This window comes from Syngnathus scovelli, chromosome 6 (assembly GCF_024217435.2).
Source record: "Syngnathus scovelli strain Florida chromosome 6, RoL_Ssco_1.2, whole genome shotgun sequence".
NCBI lineage: Eukaryota > Metazoa > Chordata > Actinopteri > Syngnathiformes > Syngnathidae > Syngnathus > Syngnathus scovelli.
The window spans coordinates 7945689-7962210 of record NC_090852.1 but is presented as its reverse complement, the minus strand read 5'-3'; the positions used below and the strand labels follow the sequence as shown (position 1 = coordinate 7962210).

General features: G+C 41.9%; 3 protein-coding genes across 3 annotated transcripts; 1 reads left to right on the top strand and 2 right to left on the bottom strand.

Moving 5' to 3' along the window:
• Window positions 1-547: 547 nt before the first annotated feature.
• LOC125971038 (inosine-uridine preferring nucleoside hydrolase-like) lies at window positions 548-3143 on the bottom strand. Its single transcript, XM_049723907.1, has 8 exons — window positions 3019-3143; window positions 2319-2499; window positions 2063-2242; window positions 1880-1991; window positions 1655-1791; window positions 1507-1584; window positions 846-962; window positions 548-768 (listed from the first exon to the last, which is right to left on the bottom strand). The coding sequence occupies exons 2-8, from the start codon at window positions 2496-2498 to the stop codon at window positions 616-618; spliced, it is 957 nt and encodes a 318-aa protein (XP_049579864.1). The 5' UTR covers window position 2499; window positions 3019-3143; the 3' UTR covers window positions 548-615.
• Window positions 3144-6286: 3143 nt separating this feature from the next.
• Window positions 6287-11985, bottom strand: LOC125971043 (protein-tyrosine kinase 2-beta-like). Its single transcript, XM_049723915.2, has 9 exons — window positions 11710-11985; window positions 11552-11595; window positions 8006-8125; window positions 7804-7836; window positions 7266-7290; window positions 7154-7194; window positions 6919-7053; window positions 6748-6828; window positions 6287-6618 (listed from the first exon to the last, which is right to left on the bottom strand). The coding sequence occupies exons 2-9, from the start codon at window positions 11591-11593 to the stop codon at window positions 6385-6387; spliced, it is 711 nt and encodes a 236-aa protein (XP_049579872.1). The 5' UTR covers window positions 11594-11595; window positions 11710-11985; the 3' UTR covers window positions 6287-6384.
• A 76-nt stretch (window positions 11986-12061) lies between these two features.
• Window positions 12062-16496, top strand: arsa (arylsulfatase A). The gene is made up of 8 exons (XM_049723897.2): window positions 12062-12401; window positions 13093-13333; window positions 13484-13702; window positions 13787-13956; window positions 14281-14405; window positions 14612-14739; window positions 15057-15159; window positions 15675-16496. The coding sequence occupies exons 1-8, from the start codon at window positions 12181-12183 to the stop codon at window positions 15968-15970; spliced, it is 1503 nt and encodes a 500-aa protein (XP_049579854.1). The 5' UTR covers window positions 12062-12180; the 3' UTR covers window positions 15971-16496.
• The last annotated feature ends 26 nt before the right edge of the window (window positions 16497-16522 follow it).

Here is a 16522-nt window from a genome sequence, read left to right as displayed (position 1 = left end):
TTCTCCCCGTGCCTGCGTGGGTTTTCTCTGGGTCTTCCGGTTTCCTCCCACATCCCAAAAACAAACGATTGAGCACTCCAAATTGCCCATAGGTGTGAGAGCAAGTGTGAATGGGTGTTCGTCTCTGTATGCCCTGCGATGGAATAAAAGTTTTGCATGGAAAACAGACAAACACAGCAAGGAAACATTGATGGATTGAGTGCTAATGAAACTGCTAATCGGAGCATGATCACAAGTTCATGTCCTTATAATTCCGTAGAACAGTTCATGTCCTGATAAGCCGGTAGAAAACATCATGGCCTTATAAGTCTGTACAAAATGACAAAATTGGCAAGATGTTGAGTGGATGATGTGTGCAAGAGTTTGATAAGTCCAACACTAGAGGGAAAATATTTACAGGAAGTGGCGAGACCCTTGAGATAAACCAGCAGAGGAGACAGAGGGAAACAGCAGGAGAAGGACAGCCAAGAACAAACATGTGAAAAATGTCCTTAAGCCAATCGAAAAATTGCATGTGAACAGACGTTAAAAAAAAAAAAAAAAAAAATCTGTTTTCAATAAAAAATTTATTTGACTGATTGAGTTAAGTTCCAATCTTGGCTGTTACAAATCATCCTATTTTAGTGCATTGATGAGCATCTGCTTGAACTTCTCCAAGTCAACTTTCTTCATAATGGTTACTTTGTGTTTCTTCTTCAACAGGTCCATGTAATCCAACACCATCATGCCTCGGGTACAGGTCCCATCTACCTCTACAGTCACAGCGACCTGAAGGTCCAGCACAAGCAGAGACCAGGTAGATTTGTTTTCATTTTACAAAGTTATGAAAAACAACTGTCATTTACCTGCTCACTCTCTGTGATGAGTGAGTCATTGATAGCAGCGGCCAGGGCATAGGTGTCACAAGCATTGAACCCTTGTCCTGCTGTGATTTCCTTCTGGTATTCCTCTGACCGAGCTTTCTGCCATTACATGAAGAGTGATAACGACTTTCATTTTGATGTTTGTGAACATTCTCATTCATCCAGATCATTTAATTCTCAGGGCAACGAATCGATTGCAACTTTTTAAGACAACTGTCCATCTGCAATCGAATCAATGCCTTCAGAAAATGCATTAACACAGCAATCAAATTTGGCTCGGATGATGAGTAAACTTGAATTGTTTCACCTCAAAGGGGTCATAATGTTACATGTCTGTGTAATATTTTATGCCCCTTTGAACCATGGGCATCAAGCTCAAGGCCCGGGGGCCAGATACGGCCCACCACATCGCAAAGGCAAATTGTACATCAACTACAAATTGTCTTCACTTCAAAAAATAAAGATATTGCTAGCAAGCTTTTTAAAATATTTGAATAATTTTTACTAGTCTCTGATTTCAAAACTAGCATATTGGCTCTAAGAAGGAACCTATGGCTACAATGATGCCCGCGACAAAAATGAGTTTGACACCCCTGCGAGTTTAAACGTTACATGCTACCATGAAGCCCTGGCTGACTCTTACCGTCATGGAAAGGGATGAAATCTTCTTCATGAAGGCGGCTTTCTCAGTCTTCACAGAAAGCCACTGGTCACAAAAAGACTGAGGGATAGACAAAAGGCAAAAAAAGTCAAAGAAGAAAAAAAAAACTATTTAACAATTAACTTCATACCCATGGCAGGCTGTTACTGCAGGTGAACTCCCAGGAGGCAATGGTGGTGGGGCAAGTGTAGCGTTCCAGCACGATGTAGGCAGCCTCCGTGTCGGCGACAAAGTTAAACTCACCGCATGTTGTGGTGTTACCCCTGGCTGAACACATCACACAGCATGTCATGCAAGACAGCACTGAGGAAAAGAGATTGATTAAAATGCATGTCTGGAAAGAATAGACTGGTACACTCAATGTTGCCTCCCATGATGTGCAAAGCCTTCAGCTTCTTGGGAAGGGAAGGGTCCAGTTGCACTGCGACTGCAAGGTTGGTCAGAGGTGCGGTCGCCACCAGGGTCACCTACAGAAAAATGTAGTTAAGTCCTGCTATGACTCCCGCCCAGGCATGTAAACTAGACTTGCCTGTCTTACCTCTCCCTGGTTTTGCTTGACCATTTTGATCAAGGCCTGGACACCTTTTTTCTTCTGCACCAGTTCCAACCCTGGAGCATCTGGATCTGGCACGTCACCCAGCCCATCCTTCCCATGGTAATCGCTGGCATGTTGTTTGTCAGACAGGAGGGGCTGTGAGCAGCCTGCGTACACTGGGATCTTGAAATTCGATAGGTGATCAAAGCTCAAATGCGTGTGTGTCGTTCAATGAGGAATGAAACATGTAGATACTTACATCCAGCCTGTTGCACACCTTCAGAACCCGGAGAGTGTTCTTCAGGACTCTCTCAAGGGGGGTGTTCCCATGGCAGCAGGTGATTCCCAGTATCTCCACATCGGGCGCTGACAAGGCCATCATGATGGCCTGAGCATCATCCACCCCGGTGTCCACATCAAGGATTATCTTCCTTTTCATCCTGCATACAAACACAATTATTGTTAATAGAAGTTAAGTTTCAGAACATCTGACCTTGTCAAGTTATGACAAGGTTTGGGGAAAAAAACCATGCATGCATGTATTAAGTGTGCAAGCTCAGTGGGGGAAAAATAAGTGGAACAAAGAAAGTCATTAAAAAGAGAACTCAAACCTTAACAGAGGAAATCTGTCTCTGTGGCTGTAAAAAGATTATTATGCTATACTGGAAATGTTGTAAAAGTTAAATCTTGCTGTATATGTCTATCCAATATCCATTTGGCACACCACAGAGTTGACTGAAGGAGGCATTCCTTTGACTTTTAAAGCTCACATGTTTGGATGACATTTCCACCTTGGAATGCACCCGCTCCGAGCTATTAAGACCAACCTAAAAACAATTTTATACAATGATGTAGATAGTGTTTATCAGCAACCAGCTCTCTTTTTTGCCGTTGTGCGTACTACAGAGTCACAATGTAATCTAAAAATCAAGATTTATTCATATGACGGGAATGCTCACCTGGGTAGAAGTTGTTGCAAGGTGATCTGCAGTTGTTGCTTGTTAATGTGAAAGACCCACTGAGGGGCAAAACCTGCAGAGCCTGTTTTTAAGTATCTAACTTGAGGGAGGTTCTTACGCAACAGCCACCGCCCACTCCTGGAGGAGTCTAATTTTGGTTCCTTACAAAAACTCCAATGTTTCAGAACGTGTCGTACTTCTTTATGGAGGACCAAAACTTCCAAAACAAAAAATGAATGAAAGTGAAAATAAAAACAAATATAAACAAAATTCAAAGAATATAAACAAGATACGCAAACACAATGTGTACCAAGAGTCTTTTTGGATGTTGAATTGTTCATAAATGGTTATAGTATATGCAACTTAAATCTGACATATATGATAGAAAATGAATGGATGGATTGATTACATTCTTTTGCAGTGCTGCAGTACTTCAGCCACCACTGTGTCCCAACACTAAACCCCTTGGAAGTTATCAAGTTCATTCCAGATTATTTGGGTGGTGATGCTTAGATGCATGTATTTTCCATGTGGAATATTACAGAAGGACATTATGCTATTTTAAATACTGCATCTTGATTACAAACCCACTTGAACACTGACTGCTTGTAGAAGGTGTGCAAACACGTTCTCCCTTGAGTACCATCGATGCCTGCCAGTTAATGACAATGATTGTTGTTCATCTTCTTTTTGTCGTACTTGACTTTGACTTGGACTCTCTGGCCCTATTTTGTAAGCAGGTGCGCTTAGTGCAAGAATGGGTGTGACTTCATAATGCTGTTCGCACAAGTGTAGTACTACCATATTTGGTGCCGTATCACACTTTCTCTGGGTGTTACGACACACCCAGTTGCATCACCCCCAATGTATCATCACAGAAAGTAGACTGCGGTTGGGGTAAAAACAGGTACATCTTAATTTTCATGCCAGAGCAAGTCTTGTTTAGCATGTTTGTAGTTTAATAAACTGCGCTACTATGGGCGCTCAGGGGACCGAGAGCGTTTTTTATTACACGTCCCCTGGCGCATCTGCAAATTTAGTCATAAGAGTAAATCACATTTTAGTCCTTTTCGAGCTAAGTAATAGCTTGAATCGACTTGCTTGAACTTCGAAGCCTGGCAATTGAGTATGGTGAGTATGCATTTCTGAGGTGGGACAAACCTGAGCAAATGGACAGTGAAATGAACCAATCAGACAAGAGTAGAAGAGACATCAGAAAATATATTTCTTTTTAAATAAATGCTTCCAGTGCCGTCAGCTTCTGGGGATTTAATGATGTGTTTCTGGTAATTGAAAAATGAGTTTAATGCTGAATGAAACCAACTATCACCTCTCCCGTGCGTCATTTTGAACTTGGATGGATTTCCTACACAGAAGAGTGACATTGCTCACAAACGCTACGACACAGCAAGTAAACGAATTTATTTTGAACCGAGGCCACTACAATGAAAGGCTTGTGCCCCGGACCCACTCAATGGGTGTAGTTTGCCAGGCTATGAAATTGATCTTGTGACTAACTTATAAGGAGGCTACTTATCTGGGACGTGCGCATTTGTGACTTCGTATCACTACAGAACTACAGGCCATGTAAAACTATGCCATGGCCTGTACTTATATAGCACTTTTATCTACACCACATGGTGCCCAAAGCACTTTAAAATGCTTCACAATTCACCCATCCACATACACACACATTCATACATCAATGGGAGGTTGCTGCTATGCAAGGCACTTTCAGGTCCACCCTGGATCGCTCAGTGTCTTGCTCACACTTCGACATGGTTACCAGGGTTGAGGATCAACCCCACAACCTGAGTTAAGAGGCCAACAATCTACTACTGAGCCAAGACGCCCAGACAGTGTAAAAGCTCCCCAAGACACCCCCACCCTCAGTGTGACGCATCGCAGCCTACGGGAAAAGTGGAAAATTGGCACCCCTGCATCTGATTAAATGAAATGTTTTGACTTTTGAACTCCTCGGAAAGGCCGACGCCAAGGTCCTTGTAGCTGAAGACCACTTCTCAATCAGGAGAGCTCCATGTAGGGTTGCCAATCGTCTGGTACAATACGGAATCGTTCCTTATGTGGTCATTATCTGTTATGTTCTGCATCAAACCAATACGGGTTACAATTTCTTAGCTTGGTGCTGTCAAGGTTGCTTGAAATGGAGCCAGGTAGCGATGCTGCTTCCCCCCACTTATTTATTTATTTATTTATTTATTTATTTATTTATTTATTTATTTATTTATTTATTTTTAAATGTTCAGTGTACCTGTTTCTCTAGTGTCATCCCACGGCTGCATTTTCCTCACTTCATCTGCCCCTGTCTTTTCACCTCCTATGGTGCAAGCCTGGTCCACTGAGTTCACCATTCCAGTGACTGCATAATCTGCCACAATTATTTCTGGTGTCCCTCAACTCCTGCAATGCCAAGCTGATCAAGGTGATGACAGTTCTGTATGTGTGGTAGCTCAAAGTCTATGTTCCAGCTCCGTGATCAATCGTGGATCCTATACTAACCCAGCGACTACATCTAAACCTTGTACTGACTCGGCAGCAGGAACCGCTGTGCCAGCAATCTCTTCTCATCCCAACCGGATGGAGAGCGTTTCTAGTCATGTGTTTACATCCTGGCAAGTGCACCTACCATACAACCTTATTTTGGCAGCACATATTGCTTGACTCTGTTGACTCACATTTCACACATTCTGCTTGACTCTGACTACAGATTCAGCCTTTGAAAATTGCAGTCCCATTATTTATATGGCCATAGGTGTACGTTCTGCAGCCGCCGTGTGAACCTCCTTTCACAAACTAGGAGTCTGTCGTAGTACCAAGCCTAGCTCCAGGCCATAAGACTCTTATACAGTATAATCAGTGACTCTCACAGATGCAACTGTTTAAATGCACATGTAGTCTTTTGCTTTTGAAGTATGGTTTCACTAGGGAGACAAACGAGCAAAATAATTCCATTGCCTACTACGAAATGTTTCTGCTGTATGCATGACTAAGAGTGATGCTCATTTTGTGGACGAAGAACGAGGAAGGAGAAAGTTACTAAGAAAAGGACAGACTGAGAAGGGACGGAAGTGTTTTGCAAACATGTCTCTGTGCCAGTTTTACGGTGGTGACTGAGCATGCCGTACAAACGTTTAACACAAAGACTTGCTCCTTTTCTTTTGTCCGACAACAGTACGCTTTCGAGGCTAACTGAGTGCCGTTCCGTTTCAGGTCACAATCAGCGAGCACATTGATTTCGAAACCTAACTTTTGTGGCAATATCCAATTTTAATCAAACATTAAAATTCAGTTCAGACAATTCATTCATATTCGTTCATATTTGAGACTAAAATAGTGGACCACCCCTTAATCCCCTGATCTGTTTTCATCCTGTCTCTGCTTGACCAGGTTGGCCCTGGAACGGGCCTGGTCCACTGCATCCAGTAGGTTCTTGGAGTTCAGTGCCAGCGTGTGTGCGGCAGCCAGCATCTGTCGTTGGCACTCCTGTTTCAGCGTTGTCACTGAGTTCTGCTGGGCCAATCTCATTTTATTGATCAATTCCCCCAAATCCTTGTTCAGCAGCTTCTTTGTGCCTGTGATCTGGGAAAGGTCAACAAGATGAGCACAAAAATGAGGACAAGACATGTCTAAAAGTGGGCATTTTACATTGAAAAATGTATTTCTCAGCAGTTTGACTGTGAACAGAAGGGAAACCAAGAGACACACTACCTCGTTTGCAACTGAGCCGTCCAGGGAAGGCATGACATCATCAACGTGTTGGATGAGGCTTCGCAGAGTGACACCAACCGTCTGGATGGTGCGGAACGAGCAGGGGGTAAATACCAAGGGGGCTTCCAAGTTACGTCAATGTAAAGCGACTCAAAGGAGGTGCACACTTACTCTGACAGCGTTGGGGTACTCTGTGGCAGGCAGCATGTTGACCTCATTCTTCAGCTGCACCACTTGTCTGACTAGAGCCATGACACTTGAGTAAACCTGATCATCTGCTCGGTCCAATTCAGCTGTGGGACAACACTAAAACACAGATCTTCTGTTGCAATTGACTGTATAATCCAATCAGAATAAAAATTCGATTCAATCATTGGGCCAACTGAAAGAGGAGATTACGGTTTACCAATGTGACGTCAGGAGACGCCGGGGTTGTTGGTGGAGAACCTTGAACACAGCACACGTTATTTATTTTACATACTACCTACCTCCCGATTACCATTTGTGAACAGCATTACTATCAGACGGATTTTTCACTGGAAGCTGAAAATAAAAAAATATTTGATCAGGCTTGACTTGTGTGTTTTGAAAAGCAGCTTGAACTGTTTACTCATTAAAATAATACAGAGGGTGCGCTTGAATTCCAACAGGTTTAACTGTTGAGCACGATACTATTTAGAAAAACGATTTTGGAGGAGCCGTGCGCCTCACAGTTAGGAGGTTGCGGGTTCGATTGCACCTCCGACCCTCCCTGTGTGGAGTTTGCATGTTCTCCACGTGCCCATGTGGGTTTTCTCCGGGCACTCCGGTTTTCTCCCACATCCCAAAAACATGCATGGTAGGCCGATTGAGCACTCCAAATTGCCCCTAGGTGTGAGTGCAAGTGCGGCTGGTTGTTTGTCTCTCTGTGCCCTGCGATTGGCTAGCAACCTGTTCAGGGTGTCCCCCGCCTACTGCCCAATGACCGCTGGAATAGGCTCCAGCACGCCCGCGACCCCCGTGGGGACAAAGCGGTATAGAAGATGGATGGATGGATAGTCAAAACAAATATTACACCTTTGCATTTGAGGCTTGTCGCGCAGCAGGATCCTGCAAGACAAACATAACAGCCATTTGAATATGTGTGTGTGAACATGTATGTGTGTGCGTGCGTGTGTGTGTGTGTGTGTGTGTGTGTGTGTGTGTGTGTGTGTGTGTGTGTGTGTGTGTGTGTGTGTGTGTGTGTGTGTGTGTGTGTGTGTGTGTGTGAGTGCATCACCAGTTGTTGCTCCTCCTGCTCTAGCCACTGTCTATCCGCGACCATCACTCTTTTTTGCCTTTGTAGAGTGTCATCAATTTGTTCTTGCTCTTTCTCCATAAATGGCACATCCCAGGTTCCCTGCACACACGCACTTTGGAAAAATCAATCAAGATCATTCACTTTCTTGGACATCCATCCATCCATCCATCCATCCATCCATCCATCCATCCATCCATCCATCCATCCATCCATCCATCCATCCATCCATCCATCCATCCATCCATCCATCCATCCATCCATCCATCCATCCATCCATCCATCCATCCATCCATCCATCCATCCATCCATCCATCCATCCGTACTTACCGGTGGAAGAGACGCTGCCCACAGCTCCACCTCCCGGGTCAGCTCCGACCGTCTGGGCGGGGACTTTGTTTTTTTTTTTCTTTTTCCCCTCCGTGTTTTATTTTGATAAATGTCAATAACAGGTGCCCTTTTTTATGACAGGTTCATCGATTGTACTGTAACGCTGTCTACAATACATGTTCACGTGGTCATATTTTTCTGTTGAATTATTTTGTACACTATTAAAAATGTTCTAATATAATTGTTTTATGGTTGATTTTTTGAATTGGGCCACAGCGAGTCATTGGATAAATGCTTGGAAAATATAATAACCGAAATCATGGACTTGAGTGGTGAAAAAAAACTAGCAAAGACAAGCTTACATCGAAGACGTCCATTTTATTGCATGTAAACTGAGGTTTTTAGAAAGCGTTAATTAAAAAAAACAAAAACAAACAAAAAAACACCTGAAAAATATTGTTTACTGGTATTTGCATCCATAGAATGATTATAGATGATCTAATGCACAAGTGTGCCTTCTTTCTTATTCACGTTGCGTGCTGTCATAGATGATCGATAGACCAGAACAGATTTTTTTTCCGACATCCCCAAACGCATCTCCGTGCAGACTGAGCAAAGGTGGCACGTTCCGTTAACGTCAAAGACGTCAAAGACAATTTGATGAACTCGTCGTCGAACTTCAAAAGCCCACGTTACGACACACACCTCCCACTTTGTCACACTTGGACCGTACGGCACTCGGAAGGAAGGCCAAACTAGGGGATTGCAATTGCAATTTGCCCACAGTCTCTGAAGGGAGCAGACGTCATCCTGCGAGGGTTGTTTGGACTGGCAATGGCACGCAAGACTGGATGTCACTTGTGTAAGTTAGCGCTAAGAAAGAGCACGATCTTATTTATACTTGAGATAACCTTACAGTATGTGTGAATACTGCACATGTTGTCAGTAGAACTAGTTGGGCCGAAGCGCCCATTTGGGGGAAATAATGCACATTTGCAATGAAAATCGGAGCTCTTACGAACAGTTGATGCCACTTGAATGACGACATCAGTTGCGTTGAAGAAATGTTGCATTTGACTTTGTATTTCACGTATAAGAGTATAATCTTCCTCACGCCATAATGTAGCGCGCGTCGATCACAGGAACCAACACTTTGATATTGTCACTCTACGTGATAACGTCACATGATATATATATATATATATATATATATATATATATATATATATATATATATATATATATATATATATATATATATATATATATATATATATATATATATGAGAGTCGATCAATCTCCAATAGGAACTCATATGGGCTTTTTCGATTTTCCTTCTCACTTTTTCTCCCCCATACTGGAAGAGAAGAACAGAGCACTTGTCGTTTGTTCTTGACTGGTTCATTCAATTTTAGCCGCCACTGCCGGCCGGCAATGGTAGAAAATGTCAAATGGATTTACCCATGACAATCCTCGTCATGCAATTGCTACGATGTCAAATATGAACCAAAGTGCCAATGTAATAAGAATTCAAGCGACGACAGAGCCATGAAACGGAGTCAACTCCTCGCTAACTGTCTCTCTTTTAGGTTCTCGAGGGGGACTAGAAGCGCAGCTGGCCGGAGTTTGGATCGAAGAACAATTTGCAGGCTCGTCGTCCATGTGACTTTGCAGCCTATTGGATTGGAGAGAAACAAGATGGAGGAGTCAGCTTGTAAGCAGAGTGTGTAATATTTTGTTTGTCTGACATTTCACAATGCGCATGTCCCCTCTTTACTATATAAACTTTGCGCAAGAAATGTCAGAAATTGATATTTTTATAAAAATTATAAAACTTCACCAAATAGTTTCAGACATGATTCTGACAAGATTTAAAGCATAAAAAAGTGGGGACTCAAAAAAATGTCTCCACCTCACCCAGGGGCCCCTGTTCGTGGGTGTGTTAACAATGGAGTGTGAATACGACGTGTGTGGAATGCACCGTGTGGAAACGTGTGGAACAGCAGAAGCAGTGATTTCCACACTCACACACTTTTTGGTCCCCTTTTTGCAAAAATTATAAAACTTCACCAAATAGTTTCAGACATGATTCTGACAAGATTTAAAGCATAAAAAAGTGGGGACTCAAAAAATGTCCCCCACCTCACCCAGGGGCCCCTGTTTGTGGGTGTGTTAACAAGGTAATGTACCCTCTTACATCTGTCTGCCGGAACACACACACACTAACACACACACACACACACACACACACAAACACACACACACACACACACACACACACACACACACACACACACACACACACACACACACACACACACAAAGAATTAAAAGCTGAATGTAGGTCAGTCCTGCAGAGAAATGTGAAAGTGAATAGTAAATCAAAACTATCAGCAGATGCAGCAGCATCCCCCGCCCCCAAGCTAAACTGCAGTGTGACAGTCGAGTGCACAAACGCACACACTCATTCAAATGTTTGTGCCTCACATTTCAAGATTACAGTTAATACTTGTCAGGTTATAAATTACAAGTGTTAACCTGTTTTAAAGTAGCACCATGACCCAGCAAATTTCAAATAGGGTGGTAAAACGTGTTGTGTTAGGGCTTAAAAATTAGTGTTTCAAGACACGGGTAAAAGTTTCAATCGGGATTGGGTGTCAAAGTTTAGTGTGTACAAGCCAGCATTAGGGTTTTAAATTGGGGTTAGGGTTTCAAATTAAGGGTTTCAAACAAGCATTCATTCTCTCTTTTTTTTATGGCTTCAAACTAGTGTTTTCAAGACAGAGTTGAGGTTTTGGTTTGGATTAATTCTAAGATTAAGAAATTATAGAAGGGTTCAAGCTTCAGATAAACGTTTCAAAAAAGGGTGTGGTTTCAAAACAGGGTCAGGACAGCTGTCCTAGGGTTCTCAAATGAGGGTTTTTAAACTAGGCCAAAAGTGAGACTATAAAATTTAAAATTGGATAAAGAATTTAAATTAATGTTGGCGTTAAATGTTAGGGCTTCGTCAGAGGTGGGGGATTCAAAGATTCATTATAATGCAAGAAAGGAAAATAATATATTTTAAAAGGCACAATTTCTTAAGACTGGTATCTAAATATTACATGTGAAAAAACAATCGGCACCAGTCAATCACTCACTAAGCACACCATTTCTATAGGGAATGCAAAAAATATAAAAAATGAAATAAAACTTACCGAATCTGTGGATTGTTTGAGGACAGGATCCACCTTCGTCATTTCTTTGCCAATGAATAAAGATGGACTTATTACGTCCAACAATTGTTTGTTTGTTTGTTTGTTTGTTTGTTTGTTTGTTTGTTTGTTTGTTTGTTTGTTTGTTTGTTTGTTTTTACCGTCGTCGTGGTAGGCAGTTGCCGTGTGCTGCAGCTTTTCACTTCCTGCATCATGGAAAATGTTTTACAGGTTTTGACCTAGAAAATGTTTTGCAGGTTTTGTCGTATCTACCGGGTAGCTCGCAACAGGTTCCTGTTTACGCCTTGGAAATAGGGGGTTGTGTGGGAGTATATGGCTATTTTATTTATCACTAAATATACACATTACTATTTCATTTAATAAATTTATATGCTGATACTCGATTGAGTAATAATGATTCTATGCATGATCAAACATTGGCTTGTTTACACGGTAAATCTGTTTAGAGTTGATTTTGTAGTCCGAGCACGGTTGAACTACATTTCCGTACGTGCGTGACGTCACATACAAGCGACACTTAGGTTCGCAAAGTGACCATTTGTTATGGTTCCTCTTCTTTTTGGAGTTTGCTTTGATTTTTCGAATTTTTGTGCAATGTGACAAACGTCAGAATGGAATTGCCCCGCCTGGGATTTGTAGCCTTGTTATGCATTTGTGCACAGAGTACCTCGCCTCCCAATTTTGTCGTGATCTTCGCTGATGATCTGGGTTTTGGAGATTTAGGGTGTTACGGGCACCCCAGCTCGCTTACACCGAATCTAGACCGCCTTGCTGCAGACGGACTCCGCTTTACGGACTTTTACTGCACCAGCCCCGTCTGCAGCCCGTCCAGGTCAATGTGATACATCACAAATGAGATACACTTTTATTTATACGTAACAGTTTTTTTCTTCCTCCTCGTGTACATAACGGGGTGTCTAGCTAATATATTTTCATTCATTATTAACTTTATTACATCGTGATTATTATTATTGAATAATTTGGGGCTGTAAAAACTCCCATTTAACATGAGCGTGAATGGGATTGGTTCATTCTGAACACACATCCCCAGGGTGTGCACACTTGTGCAACCACACTTCTCACGTCCTTATTTCACCTCCCCATCATCCATCCATCTATTTTCTGTACCGCTTAGTCCCCACGGGGGTCACGGGTGTGCTGGATCCTATCTCAGCCGTCATCGGACAGTAGGCAGGGGACACCCTGAACCGATTGCCAGCCAATCGCAGGGCACACAGAATCGAACCCGCACCCTCCTAACTGTGAGGCGGACGTGCTACCCAGTGTATCACCGAACCGCCCCCTCCCCATCATATTTTTTTAATTGAGTTGTACAAAAAGAAATAATTTATGTGTCTTTTGTTTATATCATCAAAACAGTGGTGTGTAGACTTGTATGCACTGTACTTATATGCACTGTTCATATTTTACACACCACTTTGTAATGCTTATTTATTTTCTTATTGATTTATGAGTACGTAAATGTAATCTCACTGTCTTGTTATATGCCATTGTGCGTCCAGGGCATCACTGCTGACAGGACGGTATCAGACCCGCTCGGGTATTTATCCTGGAGTTCTGTATCCTGGTTCTATCGGCGGCCTGCCACACAATGAAACCACCATTGCCGAGGTGCTGAAGCCTCTGGGCTACGCCACGGCTGCTGTAGGGAAGTGGCACCTGGGATTCGGGCAGAACGGAACTTTCCTTCCCACCAAGCAGGGCTTCGACGAGTACCTAGGCATACCGTACTCACACGACATGGTCAGTCTTGCAATAACCCATTGGCTCAAATATAAACATTGTGGTTTATCATACGGTTTATTAATTAGTTTAACAGTCATTTATATTATTGAAGAAAAAAATCTTCTAAAAATAAGAGTGACTTATTGTCCTTGTTACTTTCCCCCTTAGGGCCCATGTCACAACCTGACCTGCTTCCCTCCAGACATCAAGTGCTTCGGGCAGTGCGACGTCAACACTGTTCTAGTCCCCCTGATGCATAATGAAGTCATCAAGGAACAGCCTGTGAACTTCCTGAATCTAGAACGAGCATACAGCGACTTCGCCACCAGGTTCATCACCACCTCGGCCAAGAAAAAGCAACCCTTCTTCCTCTACTATCCGTCCCACGTAGGCAGGCCAATTACATGCTGTAGCTTTTTTTTTTTTTTTTTTTACAATGTTTGACTTTTGTTTTTCGGTATGCCCCACCAGCACACCCATTATCCCCAGTATGCGGGCCAGGAGGCTGCCGGGAAGACGTCGAGAGGCCCATTCGGAGACTCTCTGTTGGAGTTTGACAACACTGTCGGAAAGGTGCTCGCCAGCTTGGAGGAGAATGGAGTGATTCACAATACGCTGGTTTTCTTCACGTCAGACAATGGGTAATAAGATGCCATTTTAAATACGGTCCTAGATACAGTCAACATGTCCATTTAAATTTCATAGGTTTTATAAAAACTTACAATATGTTATTGGTGTTTTCATCAAAATGCAAACTTGTTTTCTCAATAAAATGCAAATGTATTTCTTGTAAGATTACATCTGTTGTTCTCCAAAGATAAAGTGGCTTTTCTAATAACATTACTATCTGATTTTGTTCCTGTAAAATTGCCACTAGTTGCTTCTAGGGGAAAAAAAAAATGTTGAAGTCTTCAACAATACTGTTATGGTTTTCTACTACTCCCTCAATATTGTTTTTGTATCAGGCCTTCGCTGATGCGCATGTCCCGAGGTGGTAACGCCGGAGCTCTGAGATGCGGCAAAGGCACCACGTATGAGGGTGGCATGAGGGAGCCCGCCATCGCCTTCTGGCCTGGCACAATTACACCAGGTCTGCTATATTATTTCAATACAATCCAAACAGTGCTGCAAATACAACGTTGAAGCTGTGCAATGCTAAATTTGAATCTGGCAATAGAGTGTGACTATCCATTTAATGGATGGTTGCTTTTAATCAAGGAAGCTTGATATAGAGGCAATTCACTCTTCGGTACCATCTTTTGCTTAGTTCCCCTGTGTGTTGGTTTGTGTGTTCAGGTGTGACACATGAGCTGGCGAGCACTCTGGATATCCTGCCCACCATCGCTAGGCTAGCAGGAGCTAAAACACCACCAGTTGAGCTGGATGGTGTCGATATGACTGAAGTCCTCATCAATCACGGAACGGTAAAACACTTAAAACTACGGCAAGAAAAAAATACTGGTAATCTGACAAGAAGTTGTATTTTATCAAGAAAGGAGAAAACATCAAAAAAATAAAAGAGAATGATTGTTTATATTTATTTATATGTATATTTATTTATATTTCATTACATTATATTATATGTTTGTATTTGGATATTTTTTATACTAACATATTTCTTAATCGTTCCCTCACGTTTCACCGAAAACAGCTATCATAAGTGAATTAGGTCTTTTCTCACAGTTGAACGAGCATTTCGGAATACCTTGAAAGTTGTGTCTTCGTGTAAATGTTTTTACAGAGTAAGAGGGAGGCAATGATGTTCTACCCTACTGATCCCAGTGAAAATTTCGGGCTCTTCGCTCTCCGACTTGGGAAGTACAAGGCGCACTTCTACACACGAGGTGAGCTTTAATATGTTTATAAGTGCTACGAACCTTAACCCACTACTTTATATACATATATTTGCATTGTGTTCCATGCCAACCTCGTTTCAAAATTATTAGAAAAACAAAAAGTAAAAAATAATTGCCACGGACAGTTTTCTAAGATACGAAATAACACATTATCCAAAATGTGCACGTCTTCCAGTAATGACTAACATGTTACTTTTTCCAGTCAAGTATTAAGTAAGGAAAGTAATCAGACTACAGTTAGCCTTCAAATATCACCAAACGTTACTGCACAAAATGTATTTATTTGACTTGGCGGTGACATCAGTATTTTACATACTGGTTGGATTTCCACATTTTTCCCTTGCCAGAAGTAATTTTGCAATTAAATATATTTTATTTAAAATCATTATCGTCATTATATAATTGCCACTATTGTACATTTTTACCGACGATATCCTTTAGTCTAGGGTGCTAGCCCTGCCTTTCGTCTACTCAAATTCGTCACTGTTGATCCCATCCACCAGGTTCCACCCTAAGCAGCATGACCCCTGACAAAGAATGTTCAGTGTTCGCCACCCTTACCGCTCACGACCCGCCACTGCTCTTTGATTTGGAGGCCGACCCCTCAGAGCACTACCCGCTGGGGCCAAGCGGTGAGACTGACATACCGGAGCTGCTGAAGAGAATTAAGAAAGTTAAAAAGCAGTTTGAAGCCTCCATGGTGTTCGGAGAGAGTCAGATTGGGAAAGGAAGCGACCCTCAACTGCAGCCTTGCTGCAGTCCACAGTGCAGCCCGAAACCTCATTGTTGTCAATGCTGACAAAAATACTGCAAATATTCACAGAGGAGTACAATTATCTTTTTTTTTTTTTTTTTTTTGTGGTGCTTCTGTTGAAACTAAAATTGCACAGTTTATATATCAGCAGCATAATAGTGCTCGTGATTCCGTGAAGTTTGGCATAAGTGGCATAACACTCGTGGTATATGAATGCTCCCTCTAGTGGTGTGATAAAGAATCAATGGGATATGTCTAAACCATGCATATAAGTAACTGAAATCTTTGTTTGAATCAGTACAGTGTCATTAAGTACACTTTATCTGTATTTAACCTTTAACTAATATACAGTTGTATTCAATCTTTTATGATTTATTTGTTTTTTTTTTAAAAAATGTACAATTTGGTATGTAACTTCACATTAAATCATTGTTTTTCCTATCCCAATGACAGAGTTAAATATTTTTTGATGTGATACTAGATATAAAAAATTTGAGAATCAATGGTCTGTGTTATTGTTTACCATTCTGCCAAAACAGTAATAAAACAATACCACTATGCTTTTTAAAAATGTGTCTGGATTCTCAGTCATTCAGG